This window comes from Bubalus kerabau, chromosome 22 (genome assembly GCF_029407905.1).
Source record: "Bubalus kerabau isolate K-KA32 ecotype Philippines breed swamp buffalo chromosome 22, PCC_UOA_SB_1v2, whole genome shotgun sequence".
In the NCBI taxonomy this organism is placed as follows: Eukaryota; Metazoa; Chordata; class Mammalia; order Artiodactyla; family Bovidae; genus Bubalus; species Bubalus kerabau.
In genome coordinates, this window is record NC_073645.1 from 25,138,204 (window position 1) to 25,161,086 (window position 22,883).

A 22,883-nucleotide genomic window follows, 5' to 3' on the forward strand; every position below is an offset into this window, starting at 1 on the left:
GACAGGTTGGTTCATTACATCAGCCTGACCCAGGCTCGGTTCTGTGAAGACAACACTCCAAGAAGCTCAGCTCACTCCTCTGCCCTGAAACATTTCCCCCTACCTCCAGCTTGGCGCTAGCCCCCGTTTAAAAACTAAGTCATTCCCTTCTTTCAGCAGACACCTATTGAGCTTGCCTCCTGCTTGCCTCTTGGGCCACTATGAGCTCACAGCAAGGAGGTTCAGGCTAACGAATACACACACAATCCCCACATGGTGTACCCAAGTGTTGTGGGAGCTCAGAGGAGGGACTGACTTCATCTTCCTTTGGGTAGAGGCGGCGGCCATGGCTTCACTTTCGAGCTGGGTCATAAAGGATAAATAGGAGTGAGCCAAATTGAGTTGGGGAGAGAGAAGAGAACACTCTAGGCAAGTGGAAGGGAGTACAAATGTAGGAAGGGGTGAAAAGGCCTGGCCTGTTTGGGAATGGGGAGTGTGAAGTGTGTATAAGGGAGAAGTGAGACTCTTTGAGCCTCAGCACAATTATCATTTCCTTGTGGGAAGCCTTCCCTGAGCCCTAGATGGGCCTGGGTCTCCTTGCTATTTGTTCTCAGGGCTCCCTTTGGTCCTGTCATAATGCACTTGGTAGTTGAGAAATCTGTGGTTACATAGGTGATTTAAATGTGAAATAAACATCTCCTTCTCATTCTGATTATTAACACTTAACATTGTCCGTCTTATACTTTAGTCTCATATTAGACTCCTCCGGGGGTAGACCAACTTGTAGCTCCACAGACTCTTATAGTCCCTCTTTTTAGTCCTGGAGTGTTAAGCTGGGGATTAGGTGCAAGTATTTTCTTAGGGGACTTCCTGTGATGACACTGGGGGGCCATCGCAGCTTCACTGGATATTGTGGTCCTTTGGGGATTTTGGAGCTGGCATTCCAGGTGACCCCAGCCCCCAGTCTCATGACACTTTCCTCTTTGCTTCACACTTTACACTGTGGCAACTGGTAGCAAGTCATCAGCCATAATTAAATCTACTCTCCATAGTCAACACTTCTTGACTCTGTGACCCAGGCAAGATCCACCTTCCATATCTGTACTTCTCAAGCTTAAAGGGCAATTCTTGCCACACCCTTTCTCTCCATAACACACCTCTACCCCTCAGTGCCTACAGTAGGAAACATAGCCTAGCAGTCCTGTGATAAACAGTTGAGGAATGAACAAGATAGGGTCCTGCTCTCACAGGGCTTACATTCTGGTTGGAGAAAGAGATTCAGTTATACACACAGGAACTCAGTTTGTGATAAGTTCTATGAAGGGAGGAAATTTAGTGATATGATGAAAAGTAACCACAGTAAGGAAGGTCTACTTCAGATGGAAGAAAAGTAATACAGTTAAGCAATGATAGTGATTTAGACTAAGGAACAGCAGTAGAGAGAGATGGTGAACCTTTGATGGTGGAATTGGTGATTTTTTTTTTTGGTCTGTGCTGCATGGCTTGTGGAGATCTTAGTCCCCTAGAGATCCAGGGATTGAGCCTGGCCCTGGGCAGTGAAAGCACCAGAGTCCTAACCACTAGACTGCCCAGGAATTCCCAGGATTGATGATGAATTAAGGGAGAGTAGAGGGAGAGTGTGGAAGAAGAAAAGAAGACTCCTAAATTTTGACCTGAGCAACTAGGTAGATGATGTCATTTATTGAGATGGGGAAGACTAGGAAGGCGTGAGTCAAAATTCCATTTTGAACATGTTAAGTATGACCATTATAGATCCACGTGAATACGTGAAATAGGCAATTGAATATGTGGGTCTTGGAGCTCAGAGGAGAATTCTGGGGATAAAAACTTAGGAGTCTCCCTGCATATAGATAATGTTTAAAGCCATGGGATTGGATGTGTTATGGAAAAGAGGCTCCGGTCTGAGCTGTGGGGACCAATGTTTAATATTCCAAATGAGAAGGATAAGTTATCAAGGGAGGACTGAGAAGGGATGGCCAGAAAGGCAAAAGAAAAACAATAAAGAAGAGTGTTTTGAGATGGAGCAGCTAACAACATTCAGAATCTAATCAGTGGTCAGAAAAAAATGATCAGATCCCAACCTCCTGTCTTTTCTTTTTTTTTCCTGGTTCCCATTTGTCTGCCCTAGCTCTGGGGTACTTCTCAGTTCCTAGAAATTCTCAGCTCCAGACTTCAACTTCCCTCAAGCTTGAATGTACCCTAAAATATAGAGACTGTCTCCATGTTTAAGCCAATTATATACATACACTTACCATGCCCATTTATCTAAACCATACAGTTATTCATACAATTATGAAATACCTATTACTTGCCAGGCCCCAGGATAGGATGGTAAGGGGGAAAAAAACCTAGTTCAGGGACTCAAGGAGTCCTCAGGAGCTTACAGTGTAACAAAAAAGACAAATAATCACTCAAATAAATACACTTGAATATACAGTTACAAACTGATAAGTGCCTGGAAGGAAAAGTATAGGGCAACATGACAGCCTGTCACAGTGTTACCTTGTCTTGATTATACATGACATGCATAGCATCCATCTTTCACACACAAATTTTTACTGTGCTCCAAGGACACCCTGGATAGAGACTTGGGGGACTGAGTCTAGTATCAACCCTCCTATAAACTCATCGGTTGATCTTGAGCAAGTCCTCTCTGCTCTTTGGGCCTGTTTCCTCCTCTGTACAATGGAAGACTGAGAGGTGGACTAGATCCTAGGTTCTTAATTAGGGCCCATGGATGGGCTTCAGGGACACAAAAATATATGGAAAACTGTGCTATTTTTTTCCTCTAGACAGTAGGTCCACAAGTTTAATTAGATCCTACAGAGGGGTTGTGACCCAAAGAAACCCAAGGACCTAAGGAGCAGACAGCTATGTGATGATGTGAGCAGCAAAAACAGATGACAAAATGAAGAACTCTGGAAGTAAGGTTTTGTTTCTTAGACACCACACCCCTCCCTTGATCTTATCGATGTGTGCATGTACAATGTTGGAAGAGAAGGCCTGATCCCCCTTATATGGACTGTAAAGCTTAGTTACCACATAACACTGCCCTAGAGAAAGGATGGGAGGAACTTAGCATTGGCAGCCCCTCCCCAGGAGCAGAACAAAGAAAGGTTCCTACCCCACACGGGAAGCTTCTATTACCCTTTGTGTCAACTGCTCCGTGGTGACCTGTCCTTGGTCCACTTCATCTGCTCCCCCATCATTCTTGGCTAGAGTACAGACACAAATGTACATCTATACTAGCTGGAATGTTTTACACAAAGGAACTTTCATTAGAACCTAAAGGGAATTCCCCTCTTAAAAGCATTTTGAAATTAACTAAGATGTATTAATATGTAAATTAGAAATTCTTGATTTGACTTGAAAGAATGTTTAGCCAAAAGACAGCTGGCTTGGCATAGTCTTTGGGACATCAATCATCTTTCTCTTCCTTGTCTTCTCCAAGGATGAGGGAGATTCAGGAGCCTCTCTAAGGTCCAGGAGGTTTCCAACTCTTCCAGAACATGTGACTTGATCTCCCGCCAAGGGTTGGCCATACTCTAGGAAAGGAGGCATTGTCTTTGGGATCTAAAAGGCTGTATGAGTTAGGGGTTGTGAGTTTATGTGTGGGGTAGGAGGGACAAAAAGGCAGAGACAGCAACCTGTGCATAGCCATTGTGTTTTATTGGATCTGGTGATTTCTTATTTTACAAAAATTACAGAGGAACCAAAAATGCAAAGTAGTCAACAGTGTTCTTATGGGAAAGGGGGCTCCATGGGGGCCCTCCGCCTCAATTCACAGCTGACTGGGAAAGTGAGCTAAATGGGACAAGCAGATATAGTAAAGGGTAGCAGTGTGTCAGGGCTGCTGACAGTGAGGTGGGACCTGGATCCTATGGTCCCTGCCATCAAGGTGTGCTCAGGGGCATCTCTGGGTAGATTGACTAGAGCAAGAGGAAACTCTGAGTAGGCTATGAGGAGGCTATGTGGGGAGGCAGGAATAGAGCCTGGGTATATCAAAAATTCTCAAAAATGCCCCACACTGGGTTCAAATGCTATGTCTGCCTCCTTCCTTTTTCTCCTAAGGCATCCACAGGGTGGTCCCTGACTTACTCCATGCCTCCAGGTCTAGAGGAAATGGCAAATGAAAACTTAAGTTGTAGTCATCAGAGAAGGTAGGCTGAAACTTTGGCAGGTATCAGTCAAGCAGCTCCCACCCATCTTCCCCCTGCTGCCACCACCACTACCCAAACAGGAAGGAAGGAGAGGAAGAAATTCCAGGGATCTGCCAAAACCCAGATCCCAAGTTCTCCTGGGATACTGAGGAGTATATGGAAATTTTCTGGGGATATTTCCAAGGTTTTCTGAGGAGCCTGGAAACACATATTCTGATGGCTTGGGGTGGCAGACCTGTAGAGCTCAAAGCTACAGCCTGGTATGCTGTCACTGACAAGCCCCAGGCCTTTCTGCTCTCTACCACAATTGCCTCCTAGGGCCTACCCACTGGCTTGGGCCCAAGGTTACTCCCTCCACATTCTTGACCCCCACCTACAGCACTGTTAAAGGCCCTGGCCTGAAAGGCCAGTCAGTGGCAAGGACAGAAGAGCCTTTTTATAAGGGAATCTTAGGGGAAATGTTTATGAGATCAGGGATGGAGGAAGCACCATAGCAGGAGAAATTTTGCCTAGTGTTGTGGTTTCTCAGTTGGGGGGTGGGAGGGGAAGGACCACTCAATTCCCATAACAGGGCAACCTCGGCACTGAGTTTCAGGCAGGAAGGGGGAGCTGTTGGGAGTCGAGAACACCCCCACAGATACACTATGCCCACTCCCTACCCTCCTCAGCTCCAGCTGTATGGACCACCAAATCCCCAGGCTCTTGGATTCCTATAGCCCCCAGGGTAGAGCTAGGATGAGGACAGACCTGGGAAGAGAAGGGTGAGGTCCACCTGGACTAGGGCTAGAGCATGGTCCCCCCAGGGCAACTGACCCCCTCTCCTGGGGAGCTAGATGACATTGTCAAAGAGTTGCATGGACCTCATGATGTTCTCGTCCTGTAGCCATGGTGGGAGAGGCAGATTGGAGAGAAAGAAAGAAAAAAAGCTTATCAGAGAAAGGGAGAAGAACACTGATTCAGAAATAGGGACGTTCAGAGACAGAGAGAGGCAGTGAAGAAGGAGACAATCAGAGAGGTGGGGAAGGGACAGGCCTCCCCAAGTTATGAAGGAAAAGGATTCAGAATTGGGGGTAGTTAGGGAGATGGTACTTTGCCCAAAGGACCTTTCTACTACATCATTGAATCAGGCCCTGAGTCCAGATCAGGGAAATGTAGAGGGCAGGGCCCTGTACCTTTTGACAAGACTCAATGAATTCCTCAATAGTCACCACGCCATCCTTGTTCCTGTCCATCTTCTGCAAAAAGGTAGTCAGGTAGAGAAAACAGGAGGGATGACAGGAAAGAGGCAGGCAGAACTCAGGTAAGTTCCCTGCTGGGACCTTGCCTCCTTCCTTTCACTCCAAACCCCAGCCTGCCCAGTCCCAGGCACCTGGAAAAAGCTCTCCACGTGCTCCCTTGGGGCCTCCTCCCGGAGTGCAGGATACGTGTACTTGCCCATCATGTCATAGATGGACTTCATGATATCAAGCATTTCCTGTTAGACCAAGAGAGAAGAGGATCCCTCCTCAGAGCCTCCAGCCTCCTAACTAGAAGGCCTGGGACCTGGGGCAGACGTCAGCCCTTGCTGATGATGCATATGTGGGTCACATCCCCCCCCCCTCCCCGGGCCCTGTGCCCGTCCCCATACATATATAACCCCCCACCCCCAGCTCTTCAGTTGCCCCCCACCTCCTTGGTAATACAGCCATCCTTGTTGAGGTCATATAGGTTGAAGGCCCAGTTCAGCCTATCATCTGTGGTTCCCCGAAGAATCACCGACAAACCAGCCACAAAGTCCTAGGAAGGAGGCAGGGGAAAATGAGTCTTCAGGTACCTTCACTCAACCCTCTCTCTGGGTTTGGCCTGGCCCTGAAGTCCCAGGAAACATGCTTCCCTGGCCCACCTCCTCCAGCTCACCTCAAAACTGACTGAGCCATCATGGTTGGTGTCAAAGGCATTGAAGAGAAAAGTGGCGTATGTGCTCGAGTCTGTAGGATAAGTGTGGGTGAGCAAGCTTGGCTTCCAGACAGGAGCAGACTTCCTACCTCCCTACCTCTGTGGGGCTCTGCCAACCCCATTCACTTGGCATTTCCAACCCCTCCAGAACCTCTCCTCAAGGACTTATCTCCTTACCTCCTTGAGGAAAGAACTGAGAGTAAATCTGCTTGAAGTTTTCCTCATTGACAATTCCACTGGGACATTCCTGTGGGTAGGATGGGGAGGGAAAGCAGACTGAAGGAAGAGAGGAAACCCTCTTCCACTCACCGCCCGTCTGCTCACCCACGTTCCCACCCCACCCTCAGTGGTCAGAGACGCCCAGAGAGGGGGGATGTCTTTGCATCTCTAGGGGGCTCACCATGTAGCTCTTCCACTGGAGGGAAGACTTCTCCCAAGTGCACAAATAAAAAGCACAGAGCAGACAGGCCAGTCTATAGGCTCCCTTCTTAAACTGGCAGGCACGCCTATCTAGGAGCTGTCCCTTCCCCTCCCCATCGCTCTCACTCCCGGAAGCGAGAAAAGTCCTGCACAGACCCTGCTCCTCCCCAGGTAGACTGAGTTTTGCACTCACGTTTTTGAAACCCCGGTACAGGACCTGCAGCTCCTTGCGCGTGAATTTGGTTTGCTCCTGCAGCTGCTCCAGACCCTCGGGCCGGTGACACACGGTGGACAATTCAAACTCATCCTCCACGCTGTCTGCGGGGTGGGGGCGGTTGGGCGGGGGGGACAGCCGCGCCTCAGGCCTGTCCCCCATGACCCCTCTTCAAATTCACTTAACTATCCAACCCCTGCCCCCCCCCCCCCCCCCCAGCCATCTCCGACGCAGGAGACCAGCCTGCCAGTTCCCCTGATCCCGAGCCAAGGACTTCAAGGCAAGGAAAGAAGACACCAAGTCAGCTTCGAAGTTAATCAGCAGGCTTAGTCCAGGGCCAAGCCTGGCCCCAGAGCCAGCAGTCTGAGTCAGCGCTGGCCCCTGGCCCCTTGATCCCTGGTTAGAGGGGAAGGCCCCCAGTCCCATCTTCATCCCAGGACAGGAGCAGGAAAACTGGGTTGGAGAAGGGGCTTCTGAGGGTGGGAACTCTGGGCCTTCCCTTACCAAACTCAGATCCGCCTACCCTTACCCTTGCCCCGCCCAGACCCAGCCCTCCAGCCAAGCCCCCGCTATCCCAGCCATGCGAGCCATGCCCCGCCCAGCTCCAGCCAAGCCCCATCCATAGCCCAACTCCTGCCACACCCGCATATGCCTTAGAGAAGGCCACCACTCCAGCCCCATCTCAGTCCCACCCCAGTTTCCAACATCCAGTCCCCAGGCAGATGCCCCCAACCCAGGCTCCCAAAGTTCCCCGCACCCGCCCCCACCAGGAGAATAAGTCACCTGGGTCCAGCAGGCGGGGTCTGTGGGGGCGGAGGGAGGCTGGGGCGGCTAATGCTGAAGGGAGCGAACTGTCACCGAGAAAGCGGAAGACCCGGCCAACTGCACACACCTCGCCCCTCACACTCACAGCAAATCTCACAGACCGGCTTGTTACAATGCACACTCCCCATCTCCTCGTGCACGCAAAGGCACGCGTAACGAATGAGCACAGACACACACAAATCGGACCGTATGCATATCACACCTATTCTTTTTCGGAATCTACCCCCAAGTGGGACCCAGCAAAATCAAACACAAAGATATTCTCAAGTAATAACTACAAACCGGGTCTTTATAGCTTGCAAAATGCAGTATGTATAATCCTGTGAGGTGGACAAGGCCCAAACGAGGAAACTGAGGCCTACAGACAAAGCGAGGTCACTCAGATGGGGACCAAGCTGGTCATAGAAAACTCCCGTATCTTGGTATCTGAAGGAAGATGGACTCGGCCGTTACACTTGTATTCGTTTAGTCAAGGCACTGGTGACCTACCTCTCAAAGTCCAAAACATGCCCAAGGACGGGGAGGGCGGCCAGACAACAACCCCATGCACAGACCCTCACAGCCACCTGGTCCCACCTCTGCCACCATGGCCACACTCACAGGATCAGAGACACCTCAGCCAGTCACACTGACCACGCCCCCAAATCCAGATCCCGCCCATTTCACAGACCCTGATGGCCACCGACACTCAGGCCCCGCCTCCACGCTGACCACGCCCACACATTCCCTGGGTAATCACGCCCCCTCGTCAGTCAGCGCCCAGCCCACCTCTGCCAAGTTGGTCACGCCCACACGCACTCTCACACTCCTTACACCCCAGACACACACGGGCCCCACCCCCGGAAGCACAGGAGAGGCACTTGCTTTCACTGACTGAGGGCAGGGCTTGGGGCCCGCAGCATGGCAGCAGCTTGAGGAACCGCTGCTTCAGCGCTTTTTTAGTGGGCCCTGGAGGGTGGCCTGGGAAGAGAGAAGACCCCGGGAGAGAACATTAACCCCGCTATCCCTCCATTCCCTGTACCCTCCCCATCATCACAAATCAACCCCGGCTGGGGGCGGGTGTTGGGGGAAGATGGAGGGTGGAGAGAGTAGCTGGGGCCGGTTAGGGGAGTCCGGTGGGTTTCACAGGCACGGAAGGTCCACCAAGATGGCTCGGGCACCTTGTATAAAGGGACACAGCTGGGGACAGCAAGATGACGGGGGCGGGGAGAAGTGGCATATTGGCCTCAGTCTTTGTTGACCCGGTGTCCTTGGCTCCAGTGCTATATAGCTGGACCTCTGAGGATGATGTCCAACCCAAGGACACCTCTCTCACACATACACGTATCCAGTGACAGGTGTGTATACATAGAACAATAATTACAGAGTGATGGATGCCACACAGGGACAGCTTGATACCCAGTACCTCATTCAAACCCAGTGGCCTCCCAACACATGCACACACACGCACACCTACTTTGGCCTAGTACTTACTCTTTAATACATACATAAATGTGACTGACCCAGGAAAAACCAGACAGACATGTAGGCCATATAGGCCATCTTACACACAGCATGATTGATCAAACCACACAAAGAACACACAATGACCCTGGGGCATCATGTCACAGTATGGTCATCATGCTCATATTGTGACCTAGGTGCCCATGGCACCAGATACCTAAGGTGCACCTTACCCTCAGAACCTGCATTTGCCCTGGGCACACCCACCTTTCTTTCCTATAATCCCTCATTTCAAGGCACCTAGAATCTTCATGCCAGCAGAGTAGAGTTCTCAGCTAATTCATCCACCCTAAAAGTGTGTCCCCTCCCAGTCCTTTCCAGTATGACTTACTCTTTGAAGGTGAAATGATAGCAAACTTTGAGGCAATGACAGACCTTGGAGATGAGTATTTTGTTGTCATGTAGGACTATCTGGAGTCCACAAATCACAGTTCCCCTCACTTCCCCTTACTTCCATTCATATCCTGTGGCTCCAGTTGTATCCCAGGGAGACCCTGCAAGTCCCTGTTGTCTGTCTTCTGGCTGCACCCACCTCCAGACTCCAGGGTCAGGGCTCACTGGAGCACACTGACTGAAGTTGGCTTCAGTCCATTCCTGGAGGGGCCCAACTTCCTTTAGTGGTAGGTTAACACCCCAGCTCCCGTATAGGCCCCGCCTCCCAAGCCAGGCTCTGCCCTCAGGAAGATGCTCTGCTCCCAGGAGGGAACTGCTTGAAGTTGGCACCTCCTCTCTCTCCCATTTGTCCTCTCTCCCCCAGAGCTATGGAGAGGAGGGAGGGAGGCAGTGAGCTGGGTGGGTGATCGATGGCGGTTTGGCCCCTGGCCCAGGGCTCCATTAGCCCAGACTTTGGTTTCCCAAAGCCTATTGTGCCGGGGGGCCTCCGGTAGTACAGTAGCCTCTGGACTGGAGGATGGCTCCCGCGCCTCTCCCAGCCTCCCCCTCTTCACACATGCCCCCATCTGGTCCCCTGCCTGCTTCAAGGACTCAGTCTCCTCTAGGCTCTTCTGAATTGGGGAGAGAAAGGGGGTGCCTTCAGCAGACAGGATGCCTGCGTTTCCTTGGATGTCCACCCCCTTCTTGCACCAACAGTCTAAAGGGGATGGCAAGTTAGATCCCAACTGACTTCATCTTTTCAGGACTGAATGAATCTCAATGCATCCAACACCAATCCCTGCACCTCACCCCCCTCCAATAAATGCAGCAGAGGATGGAGGGTAGACTAAGACTTTTCTGCTCTTTCTGAACCCTAAAGCAGGCAATTCGTGAGCCTTCTTCTTGACCTCAACTCCCTTTACATCTTTTCAGTTCTCCCACGTGTCTACCCTGCAGTCCTCTTATCATGGTTCTTGCCTGTTTTCCTGTCCATAATGGAACTGGGGAACAGCCATGCTATGAAGCTGCACAGTTCTTGGTATGAAAAATGAGAGGCTAAAAATCCCTGGAGAAGGCGGAACATGTTCCCCTCTCTACCTTCAGTATCACTCTTCCCACTTGACTTTGGGGTCAGATGGAGAACTGACTTCCCACCCACAATGTCTAGGCTCTGGAGCCCATTCTGCCCTCAGATCCTGAGAGGACCTAAGAGAGGTAGGGGGTCTTGGGAAACAGGGTCCCTGATCTGATCCACCCCTCACCCTCCTACCAGAGTTGATCTATGAATCTTTCAGTCACAGTATCCCCAACTCCTGTCCCTCCAGAACCCATCCCATGCTTTGCCTTGGGTATGGAGCTGGCATATCCTCAGGAACTCTGGGAACAGCCACACACACAGATACCCTGAGAGGCTCAGCCACACACTCTGTGCCCCTCAGGTATCTTTGCCATGACATAAAGCTACACACACTGTTGCTCAGACACAATCACATCCCTGTCACATACACAGGTTCAAGTAGTCACACATTTTGTCCTTTCTTACACACGTGAACACCCAGTCACACCACCCCCTGTATCTCTCACACACTGAGTCCACACATACTGTGACCCAAACCTGCAAGGATGGAGGTGTGGAGAGTCACACACATCTTCAGAGCCACTGTGGGTCCATGACCCCAAACGGGGACTGCCCCCACAGAAGTCTGGTGTTATCTCAGGATTCCCAGAACCTCCTTCCTCTATTCCGGATACCTCTGCCTGTATCCAGACTTTTCCTCATTCCTCCAGTTTCTCCTTATCCCCAGTCCCAGTACCCCCATGCTGTACCCCTCACCACCTCCCTGCCTCCTGGCCCTCTTTCCTCACCTCCCTGAGACACCCAGTCCTCCAGATTCCCTCTTCCTCCCCAGATCCACCCCTTGAGTCCCCCTCTTTACCTCTCCATGATGTCCTACTCCCCCACCTTCTCTCTTCCCCTCCCCCAGATGCCCCATCCCATCACTAACCTGCTTACCCCTGCAGCCCCCACCCTAGTCATAAAGTCCCCAACCCTGCAGGCACTGTCCCTCTAGCCAGCAGACCAGACATGCCCAGATACCTACGTTACCTTCCAAGGAGACAGGCTCAAAGAGACCAAACTGCTCCAGGACCTTGACAAACAGGGCGAGGACCACAAGCACAGCGACCATCTCCAGCCCTTCCAGGTTCATGGTGGGCCTGGGGCATGGCCCCCCAGGCTGAGGCTGGCCTGCCCTACTCACACTTCCTCCCCCTCAGGCTCCCCAGACTGAGCAGGGCCGCCTGCAGTCTCCCTTCCTGCTCCTTCCCCGGATCTCCTCCCTCTCCCCCCTTACCCCGCCTCCCCACAGGCCTCCCAGCCACAGGCCTCCCAGCCACAGCCTCTTCCTCTTCGCGAGGACCACTTCAGCCTATAAATTGATATCTCCTCCAGAGCTTCTGGTGTGAAGGATACGGCCCAGGCCAGGCCAGAGGAGGAGCAGTAACTTGCCTCTGCCCCTGAGGACAGCTTCCCTCAGACACCCTGTGGCTACTCTGTGCCAAAGAAAGGGGCAGAGGGAAGACCTATGCTTAGAAGTCAGGGGCGGGCAGTGTGTGCATGCGTGTGTGTGTGTGTGTGTGTGTGTGTAAGACAGAGAAACCAGGAACTGTACATGCGTAAGAATATGTTATGGGTGTCTGGGTGTCTTCATGTGTATATATTCCTGTGTTTGTGTGCAGAGAATGTGTACCTCTTATATACGTCTCTGTGTGTTTACACGATTGTGCACCTGTCTTAGGGATGTGTGTGGTGTATGTGGGTATGTAACCTGGGTGTCTGTGGTGTGTGTGAGTGTGTTGGAGTATTTCTGAGTGTGTATAGAGTGTGAGGTATCTATATTTTAGCAGGGTTGTGATGTGGGGGTCTGAAGATTGGTAATATGGATGTATCCTATAATTAGGAATATGGGTCTGCAGTGGTTGTGTAATTGTATCCACATGAAACTGTATGAAAACATAAGGGAGGAGAAGGCAGTGACTTCTCCAGTCAGGAGGACACCACCTACATTGATCGAGGTTTCCATGGAGACTAAGAGGTGGGAAGCAATCTTCTTCCCCCCGAGACAGGGAAACTGAGGTCCACGGGAGAGAGGATTAGGTCCAATAGCCTGGGCAGGGGAAAAAGGCCAGTTAGCCCTAACATGACCCTCTGGGGAGGGGACTCATTGAAGCTGACTTTAGGATCCAGAGAATCAACCTCCTTGGGAGAGGAAGGGCTTCCCTGATAGCTCAATTGGTAAAAAATTCACCTACAGTGCGGGGGACCTGGGTTCAATCCCTGGGTTGGGAAGATCGATCCCTGGGTTGGGAAGATCGGAAAAGGAAGGGTGTGCTCTTCCTTTCCTTCTGGCAGGGGCCTCACTCTGGAGCTGCCAAAGTCCTGCCTGCTCTTTGGGAATCTTCACAGAGCTGACAGGAGAAACCCAGGGCTAGAGGGAAACCTGAACCTTCCAAGAGGGCCACCCAGCCCAGGTGCATTCCTGGAGCTCCTCCCCCATCTTCCGGTCTCCCTCCAGGTGGTGGTGTGTGGTAGCAGGTGGAGAGAGGCTTGCTGAGCCAAGGAGCCAGAAGACACCAGCCTCTGGGCTACTGCCACATCTGGTGAGGGACTGAGCACTCAGTATGTGGTAGATAATGTGCAGTGTGACATCATCGCACTGAATTTACACAATAAACCTATGAATGAGGTACTGTTATGGGTGGGAAAACTAGGCAAAAGGAGTTTAAGCAAATCTCCAAGATCAGTAAGTGTCAGATCTTCAATTTTCAGCCATCCTGACTGGGCCTGCACTTTATACTACACTACTCTACAGTGCAGAGAAGGCGATGGCACCCCACTGCAGTACCCTTGCCTGGAAAATCCCATGGATGGAGGAGCCTGGTAGGCTGCAGTCCATGGGGTCGCTAAGAGTTGGACATGACTAAGCGACTTCACTTTCACTTTTCACTTTCATGCATTGGAGAAGGAAATGGCAACCCACTCCAGTGTTCTTTGCCTGGAGAATCCCAGGGACGGGGAGCCTGGTGGGCTGCCATCTATGGGGTCGCACAGAGTCAGACACGACTGAAGTGACTTAGCAGCAGCAGCAACTCTACAGTAGCTCCCTTCATAGACAGCTTGCCCACACTGGAGGCCCAGTGTAGGAGGATTAACCCCAGAAGGACCCTTCCCTCCCTATACAGCTCTGAGATGACTATGTGTCAGCCTCAAAGTGAACGTGGAGAGTGAAAAAGTTGGCTTAAAACTCAACATTCAGAAAACTAAGATCATAGCATCTGGTCCTATCACTTCATGGCAAATAGATGGGGAAACAATGGACACAGTGACAGACTTTATTTTGGGGGGCTCCAAAATCAATGCAGATGGTGACTGTAGCCATGAAATTAAAAGATGCTTACTCCTTGGAAGAAAAGTTATGACCAATCTAGACAGCATATTAAAAAGCAGAGACATTACTTTGGCAACAAAGGTCCGTCTAGTCAAAGCTATGGTTTTTCCAGTAGTCATGTATGGATGTGAGAGTTGGACCATAAAGAAGGCTTAGTGCTGAAGAATTGATGCTTTCGAACTGTGGTGCTAGAGAAGACTCTTGAGAGTCCCTTGAACTGCAAGGAGACCAAGCCAGTCTATCCTAAAGGAAATGAGTCCTGAATATTGGAAGGACTGATGCTGAAGCTGAAACTCCAATGCTTTGGCCTGATGCAAAGAACTGACTCATTTGAAAAGACCCTGATGCTGGGAGATTGAAGGCGGGAGGAGAAGGAGAAGACAGAGGATGGCATCACTGACTTGATGGACATGAGTTTGAGTAAGCTCCGGGAGTTAGTGATGGACAGGGAAGCCTGGCATGCTGCAGTCCATGGGATCGCAAAGAGTCGGACACGACTGAGTGACTGAATTCAACTTGGGGATGGGTGCCAGCCCTTACTGCTTCATTTGAGGTTCACAGATCTGCAGTTCTATAAGGCCACCACTGGGGGTCAGGCCTTCATCTCACACCATTTATCTTACCCCTTCCTTCTCCCAACATCCCTGGGAAGGTGTGGGAATGACTGGGCAAGAGCTTGCCCCTCCCTGCTCCTTCCTCCAGGAAGAAGTCAACTCAGGGACTGTTTTTGGTTTCTCACACCCTTGAAGGGTTTACTGATAAAATGAGCAAATATTCAGTATCTCCCTCTCACCATCCAAAATCCATATATGGATTTTAATACCCTTCCCCCACTCTAATCAGCAGATCTCTTTTTTGAGCCAGCTTGGCCTCCTCACTGTCCCCCAGACACAGAAAACTCTGCTGTTTCTTACCTCTGCTCCTGCTAGTCCCTCTGCCTGGAATGCCCACCCTCTGCTCTCCTGTCCTACATTCTTACCTGTCCTTTAGGGACAGCTTAAATTCCCTTTTCTTCAGAACCTCCAGCCCTCAGCAGGCTCCTAGCTACCTGAAATTCTACCGTACTCACTGTTGGACCCTCAAAACTCAGAACCTAAATCTGTAATGTTATTAGTGGGAACAGTAAAAGGAGTCGTGTCCAACTCTTTGCGACCCCATGGACTGTAGCCTATCAGGCTCCTCTGTCCATGGGATTTTCCAGGCAATAGTACTGGAGTGGATTGCCATTTCCTTCTCCAGGGGATCTTCTCCAGGGGATCTTCCCGACCGAGGGACTGAACCCAGGTCTCCTGCATTGTAGACAGACGCTTTACCGTCTAAGCCACCAGGGAAGTCGGAGACAGCATAGCATGGTAGGAAATAGTGTGGGTGAGGGTGCCAGGCTCCTTGGGTTTAGATCTGCCACTTGCAATTAACTGGGCAAGTTCTTAATCTCTGTACCTCAGTTTCCTACCTCGTATGGTTTTGAGGCCCTCCTAAGTGAACTAATACATGGAAAGCTGTCAGAATAATTCCAAGCACAGAGTAACTGTTTATAATTGTTTGCTGCTATTATTAATAACAGATATCCCCCTGCTTACATTTCTACAGCTCTTAACAACTTATAAAGCATTTCCACAAACATTGTTACTTCCATGGCTTCTCATGACAACCCCATGAAGTAGGCAGATGACAAGTATTGTGCCCATTTCACTGATGAGGTAAATGAGGTCCAGAGAAGTAAAGGAACTCACCCAAAGTCACCTAGCTAAGAAAAGATGTTGCAAATTTGAACTCAGGTCTTTCTGGATCAATCCTGTTTCCTCAATTAGATTCTCAGCTCCTAGAGGGCAATGATATTAAACATATTGGACGTATACAAATTGAATGCCAGGCTCTGAGCCGGTGCCTGTGCAACAAAGGTGAACCAAACAGGGTTCTGGCTTCCTGGGTAGGGAGAGACAGCCACTGACAGAACTATAAGGCAACTATTCATCCAAAAAATATTTGTTGTATGTCCACTAGGAACTATTCAAGAACCATAAAATGAGCTCTAACTGGGAGCCCAGGAAAAACCTGAAAAGGGTCCTTTTTGAGCTAGTTCTTTAAGGATGGCTAAAACATCAGCAGTCTGCCTTAACAAAGGGCCCAACATTTACTGAGCATGCTTTATGTTCTTGATACTTTGCACATGTTATCTCATTTAGTTCTCATAACAGACCTATTAGCACTCTATTATTACAGTTGACATGGTCAGATAGAGTAGAACTATACCCATTTTGCAGATGAAGGAACTGAAGCTCAAAGAGAAGTGACTTTCCCATGACAATACAGATGATAAAAGATCGACCAAGATTGAACCAGTGATCTGCCAGCTCCTTCAGTCTGTCTCTCCAACGTGTATGGGGGTCAAGGAATCCTGAGTGACTGCAGCTTAGTTAGTATTAGGGGAGCTATGAGTGATAAGACCAAAAAGGGGGAGAATTCCATGAAGCCTTTGATCCCAAGCCAGACTATTTGAATTGAAAGAGGCAGCATAGCAGCATCTCCCTCCTCTCTGCTGCTGATTCACAGATGGACAGATGGACAACCATTCAACCAGTTGTCCTGTCCATGGACCTTCCTCTTCCCTCTAACCCTTACCCTCACCCTTCAGATGCCTCTGGTGGGAGGACCTAGTAGAAGTGAAAGAGCAAGTTGCTTTTCAGGCTCTCTCTTCCCCCTACTCAGAGACCTCTCAAGGCTCTGAGCCTTGTGAGAAACTTGCCCAGGTCTGTCCTCCCCAGGCATCCCTCTGCCACTTGGCTCTTCATCCAGAGGAGTGAAGTCTTAATGCAAGATCTTCTGGCAGAGTGAGGGCTGAAGGGAAATTATCTTGACGTATTAGGTGAACTCTTCCTTAGGTCCCTCAAATCTCACCACAGAAATATCCCTATTACTGGCTCATTTACTTTATGAAGTTCAAATCCAGAGAAAAACTGCCTTCTGAAGGGGGGTCCATACTAGGTAACCGGCCCACTTTCCTATCTGCCCTTGCTCCCCTAGTGAAGGACCCAGCCAGTGAAGACCCTTCTTTCACCCCTCAGCCCCATTCCATTCCCAGCCAGGCTAGGACACAGCAGACCCCAGCAGCATCGGGTGATTAATGACCTCCCTAGGCCTTGGGGCTATTTTAGGGCCTGGAAGTCATGCCTGCTATGATTGAGAGCTGGCTCTGCCTGGCTCCAGCCATCTGTCACTTGAGACAGGCCCAAGCAGGGGCTCAGAGGACACATGCTCCCCAAGAGACATCCAAGTATGACTCTGGCTCAGCCCCATGGCCCCTCCTTCTGGGAGCACATGGTAAGGAGACGCCTGCTTATACTCCAGGGGCTCAAGAGGATACTGTGGCAAGAGCCAGCGAACTACAGATCCCAGAATGCCATGGGCTACGTTGTTTTGGTCTCCCCAGGCCAGGTGAGGAGGGGATGCTGGGTGTTTTGGGCCCTACCCAGGCAGCTAAACCCACAGTGTGCACAATCTCAGCAGTGCCTTTATATGATACCCACAATCCACATGCCATATAAATCCCACAAATCCCACACCAAGGTACAACCTTGTGAAGTCTACACAACTAACTTACTGTGACTCAGGAACCCTTAATCCAACTCTAAAGCACAGACTTCCAGTATGTGCAGTCTTAGTGTCACAGAATCCCAAGGATATGGAACCCCAGGGATGCATGGCCCCAGTGATCACAACCCCAGTGATGTACAAACCCCCTTAATTCAGATTCCCAGAGATAGACAAAACAGTGACATGAAATTCTTATGCCACACAAGTCTATCCATCCCATCATGCATAAACTCACTAGCTGAGTTCACGTTGGTCCAGTCCTACTTCAGGATTTTTTTCTTTCTGCACACTGCCCCTAGTCATCTTAAGATCCCATTAAACTAAGCAATTCAGTAAAGGGTTTTGCCTTTTCCCCGCCTGTTGAAAGCTTCCTCCTTTTATCCCTATCTCCCTCCTTTTATCTCCCACATCCACCTGCTTGAGGTCCCCACCTCTGCTCTCATCGAGAAGCCTTGCCCCCTCCTCCACCATTGTGAGGAACTGTGATGCCTCTTGTCCTTTCCCCTTTGAAGATTACTATGTCCCCCACCTTCTCTTTAAGGGACCCTATCCCAAGCTCCACTTCTGTTGGTGTGTTGTCCTTTAAACCCTTTTCTTTGAGGGATCTTGCCCCTTCCATCTCTGCGAGGGACCCTTTTTCTCCCCATCTCTGTAAGGCTCCTATTTAACTTCTTCGCTTACTTTTTCAGGGATCCAGCCCCTTCCTCCCTTCCTCATACCTGGCGACAGTGACCCAGTCACCAGCTGGTAGAGGGATCGCGCTGCCTGCCCCAACGGGCTCCGGCACCTGCGGGGGCATCTGTTCATGGTCCTGCCGAGAGCACAGTGGCCAAGCTCCGCCCCCAAGGCTCGGGGCGTTCTGATCTCCGCCCCCAAGGAGTGGGCTCCGTGTGGGCGGTGCGGGAGGGCCGAACCCACAAGGACTGGAGTCTCAGGCAGTAGAGTCGTGTTCCGCTTCCTGTCCTCTCCAGGTCATAAGAGGGGAACTCACCCTGGCCCCCATCGTCTGAAGCACCTGCCCCCAAAGTTCTCACACTAGGGAGGGGCGGGAAAGGGGCAGCACGCACTCTCCCTCAGAGCCTTCTCTGGGAACATTTTCTGCATTTCCCGTGGGGAAGGGAGCACCCATGATTTTTGAAAAAGGATCCGGAGAGCGAAAACATTACCTTTTATTGCCGCGTCGCCGCCTCCTCTTCCCATTTTTGACAGAGAAGGGGAAGGGTTAGAGGACTTAGTTGTCATGGCAACTCCCCACACTTCCATACTTCCTGGACCAATGGGTGCGGGAGTAGGAGGGAAGAGGAGGAAATGCCCAGTGTATTGGGATGGCAGAGGGATGGCAGGGACGTGCCCCTACTATCTCTGGCTTCTGGCTCTGAATGTCTGGCATAGAACTGTTCTGTGTCGCTATGTCCTGGTTCAGCGGGTTCACACTCTCCCATCATATGCTGATTGTCAGCCAAATGCATCGAGGAAAAGCCCCTACCCGAAGTCCTGGCCCTGACCCCTTTCCTAGACTCACCCCTATGTGGTTATAACCAAAGTAAACCCTTCCAGGGCCCACTAACACCATCTAACAGAGCTTACGGGGATCCCATTCCTCCGACTGGGATTCCATATTTTTTGGCTGAAAATCCTACATTTAGGAGGTGAGAGTCACCTCTGAACTTCGTGGAACCTAATCTGGCCACATCCCCACCTGGAATCAGCTCTGCAAGCATGGTTTCACTAAGACCACACGGGGGCGCCCCAATCTCGGAACAATATTTATGGCCAGACAGAAGCGACTCTGAAGATCTCAGAATGGGACTGAGTTCAGGCCTTGGCCAGCCAGGTCCCAACTCTCCCACCTTCTTCAGTTCTTTCCTTGATTCCAGCTTGGACAGAACGACTGCTGATTACTGCCTTTTCTCACCTCGTCGCACTGCCAAACGGCCCTGACGGGCTGGGAAGACTGGAGGGGCTGAATGCAGGGCGGGGCTCAGACTGGTTTCTCCTCAAGTCTCTCTCAGATTTGTTTTGAGCCTGGGGTGGGGTAAGGAAAGCGGCTGGGGCAACCCAGAATACCTTGAGGTATGATTTTAGCGCCCCCTCCTCCCTGTCAGCCTGATAGGCTTGGATGACTGAAATCGAAGAACACCCCCAGGTTCGATCCAAGGAATCCCGCCTGCACAAGGAACACTGGAAACCTGAATAGCAGTGCGGCACTTCCGCCTTTCACGCGCTCCAGCACCGCGGACAACGACTTCCCCTCGGGCTTCAGCTCAAGCGTCTCCAGACACCCAACGCATTAATAGTGGCTTCCCAACCCCATTTATCTCCTGCTAAAGATAAGACCTCCTTCGAAAGGAGAGCTCCTGGTAGTCTTTATTCCCACTTTCCAAGTCGTGTGGATGCTGACGTGGAACACAATTCTTTGATGCTTGTCAACTTTTGAACTTTCTATTTCCCTTGGGAGGTAGGGAGGTAGTAGTATTTCCCATTTTACAGATGAGAGAAGTGAGGCCCAGAGAGCAAAAGTCAAACAGAGCTGGCATTCACACTTCCATTCCTTCATCTTCCAGTACAAGGGCTTCCCCACTTCTACCTAATCTCTGATTCAAACAGCCAAGTGGGGAGGGGATGATTCCACTGAAAGTGAAAGTCACTCAGTTGTGTCCAACTCTTTGCGACCCCATGGACTCTACAGTCCATGGAATTCTCCAGGCCAGAATACTGGAGTGGGAAGCTTTTCCCTTCTCCAGGGGATCATCCCAACCCAGGGATTGAACCCAGGTCTCCCTCATCGTAGGCGGATTCTTTACCAGCTGAGCCACAAGGGAAGCCTAAGAATACTGGAGTGGGTAGCCTATCCCTGCTTCAGCGGATCTTCCCAACCCAGGGATCGAACCCCGTTCTCCTGCATTGCAGTCAGATTCTTTACCAACTGAGCTCCCAGGGAAGCCCAAGTGAAGCGGAAGAATCAGTTAAAGCAGGAAGCAAACACTGACTGATGTGGTGCTAATAAGGACCCTGGGGCCCTTGCTACTGAGAACAGAGTTCAAAGCAGAGCTTGTCAGCTGAACTTTGGAATCCACCGGGGTCTGAAGCTCATTTAGGTCACATCTGAGGCCTGCCTGAGTGGAAGAGCTCCCTCTTCTGGGAGTCTGGGCTTAGGGACTAGAACCTCTCCAGGGTGGGTGAGTCACACCTAGTCCTCTTGGCATCCCCAAGTCTTAACCTCACTCCTCTCGACAGGCATGGATCTTGGCCTCCCTTCACCTTCTCAGCTTGTCTTCAGACACAGGGGAGACAGTCTCCCTCCTCCTGTTCTCTGTTGGAGTTCTTAGGTTGGCTGCACAATGAGACAGAAACACACGTACATGGAAATGTACACAAGGTGACACAGTCACCCACACAAACACATGGATCTGCCTACCAAACCCAGGAATATGCACAGGCACAGATGTACTGGTCTCACATATCTCCCCAGTGTGGGAGAGAGAGGATGCCTGGGCAGCAAAGTGGTTTGGAAGATACTTATAAGAAGAGGCCACATGGCACTTCCCAGGCCTAGAGCTTCTATCTCTGGGTCTGGAGGGGAAGCAAGAGGGTGTGTTTTCCTCCAGGTTTGGGTGAAGTTTTGGGAGGGCTGTTGGGGGCTGAAGGAGCTTCAGTTAAGAATGATCTCTAAATACTTTGGGTGGGGGCACTGACCCAGCATTAACCAAAGCCTCCCCACAGGAGCTGGGTGTCACTCCTGGAAGCCAGGCTGGGTAGATGGATGCAAGTCCCTCCTCAGGTCCACTGGGCTGTTTGTGGAAAACATGGAGAAGCAGTGGTGTGCACTAAGAACCCTTTTTGCACCAGGAAGCCAGAGAGGCAGCAAGGGTAAGATCTGTCATAGACACAGAACCCCACTGCAGACATCACCACATAAAGTACACAATCAGTATCAAACACCAATATAACCAGTCTCACAATCACAAAACAACACAGCCCACTTTAACACATGCTTGTCCCAGGAGGTTCACAGTCACAAAGTCTTACAAACAGGCATACCACCATAAAGTGAAAACCTGACACATACTGGTAGTCACATGGCATTTCATACAGAATCACACAAAGCAGAATTGCACACACAACAGATACATGGTCAAAACAACTTCATTAGTACAATCTGGGCCCTACACAACCTCACTGAAACATCTGACAGGATCATACAATTGCAGAGTCACACGCAATCACACTAACTCTGGCTGTCACCAAGCCCAGGGCACATGGCAACCAGCTGTGGGAGGCGCACACACACACATATATATACACACACACACAGAATGACAGGTGCTCACACATGTAACACCTCCCACTCTAGACCCCCTCCTAGCCTTGTGTCATGCATTCCCTCACCTGCTGCCTCTGCCCACCTGCTCTCCCTTGAATCCCCATCCCCCGCGGAACCCAAGGTTTTGAACCTCAGTGTCCTGTTGCCCAGAACTGCTGGGAGGGTGCCTGGTAATGGGTCAGAGTGTGGGTAAGGGCCTGGCAGGGGTCACAGGAACTTAAGGGTTAGGGGAGATGTAATCTACCCTCCTCCGCCCCCGACCCCCAAGCCACCGACTCACCCGTGAGCTGGTCATAGGATCCGTCCAGGTCTCGTGAATCGGACAAACTCTCCTTACGACTCTGGCCCCGCATGGCCCCCGGCGCCCCCCTCCCGTCCCCACCTGGGCCGTGGGAGGGGGCGCCGGGTGGCCGGGATAGGGAGCTCACACGGCGCCCCCTGGCGGCGTAGCGTGCTCTCGGGGGCTGGGGTACGGAGAGTCCGGGCTGGGGCGAGGAGCCAGGGGATCTCTGGAGTCTAGGGCTCACGTCGGGGTACTGGGGCAGGAGCGGCAGGCTTGGGCAGTGGGTAAGCGCAGAGCCGGAGGCAGAGCGGAGAAGAGCGCGGAGCTGAAGCCGAGCCGCCTCTCTTCCCGCCCCCTCCCCGCGGCTGTCACCGCCACCTCCCCCCTTTGGCGCTGCCGGGATTGGTTCCCCCTACCCCCGCCCCCTCCTCTTTGCAGCTCGGAGGAGGCACCCGGTGAAAGAAAGGGTGAGCAGAGAAGTGCGGGGAAGGAGACCAGCTCTCTGGCAACACTACCCCCTAAACCTGAACCCCCAGGTCTTGGGGGTGGAGGAGGGTGCAGGGCCAGAAAGGCCCCACTGTGAGGATTCCCCGGCCGATTCTCAGCACTCCTGCTCCTACCCTCAGCACTGGCCAGCCCCTATTTTCTCTGTGGTTCTTGGCCGACGTGTGAGTGTCTGTGGCCCCCACCACTGCCCAGCCCGCTTAAAGGGGGAATGGGAATGTAAAGGTCAGCCAGCCTTTAAGGCAGGCTCATCTCGGGCCAGTGGACTATAGTTTTCTCTCATAAGGACCCCTACCCTCAC

The 22,883-nt window shown here is 51.3% G+C and overlaps 1 protein-coding gene across 2 annotated transcripts; it reads right to left on the reverse strand.

Annotated features, from left to right (window-relative positions):
* Window positions 1-3,641: 3,641 nt before the first annotated feature.
* Window positions 3,642-22,404, reverse strand: KCNIP2 (potassium voltage-gated channel interacting protein 2). Of its 2 annotated transcripts, XM_055560431.1 has the most exons (10): window positions 22,076-22,404; window positions 8,419-8,514; window positions 7,513-7,611; window positions 6,709-6,833; window positions 6,273-6,342; window positions 6,057-6,127; window positions 5,829-5,936; window positions 5,530-5,634; window positions 5,333-5,395; window positions 3,642-5,037 (listed from the first exon to the last, which is right to left on the reverse strand). In XM_055560431.1, exons 1-10 carry the CDS (start codon window positions 22,146-22,148, stop codon window positions 4,990-4,992), a joined length of 858 nt encoding a protein of 285 aa, XP_055416406.1. In that variant the 5' UTR covers window positions 22,149-22,404; the 3' UTR covers window positions 3,642-4,989. The 2 variants fall into 2 exon arrangements, with proteins under 2 accessions (XP_055416406.1, XP_055416404.1); XM_055560429.1 differs by lacking the exons at window positions 7,513-7,611; window positions 8,419-8,514; window positions 22,076-22,404 and adding an exon at window positions 18,191-21,833.
* Window positions 22,405-22,883: the final 479 nt, after the last annotated feature.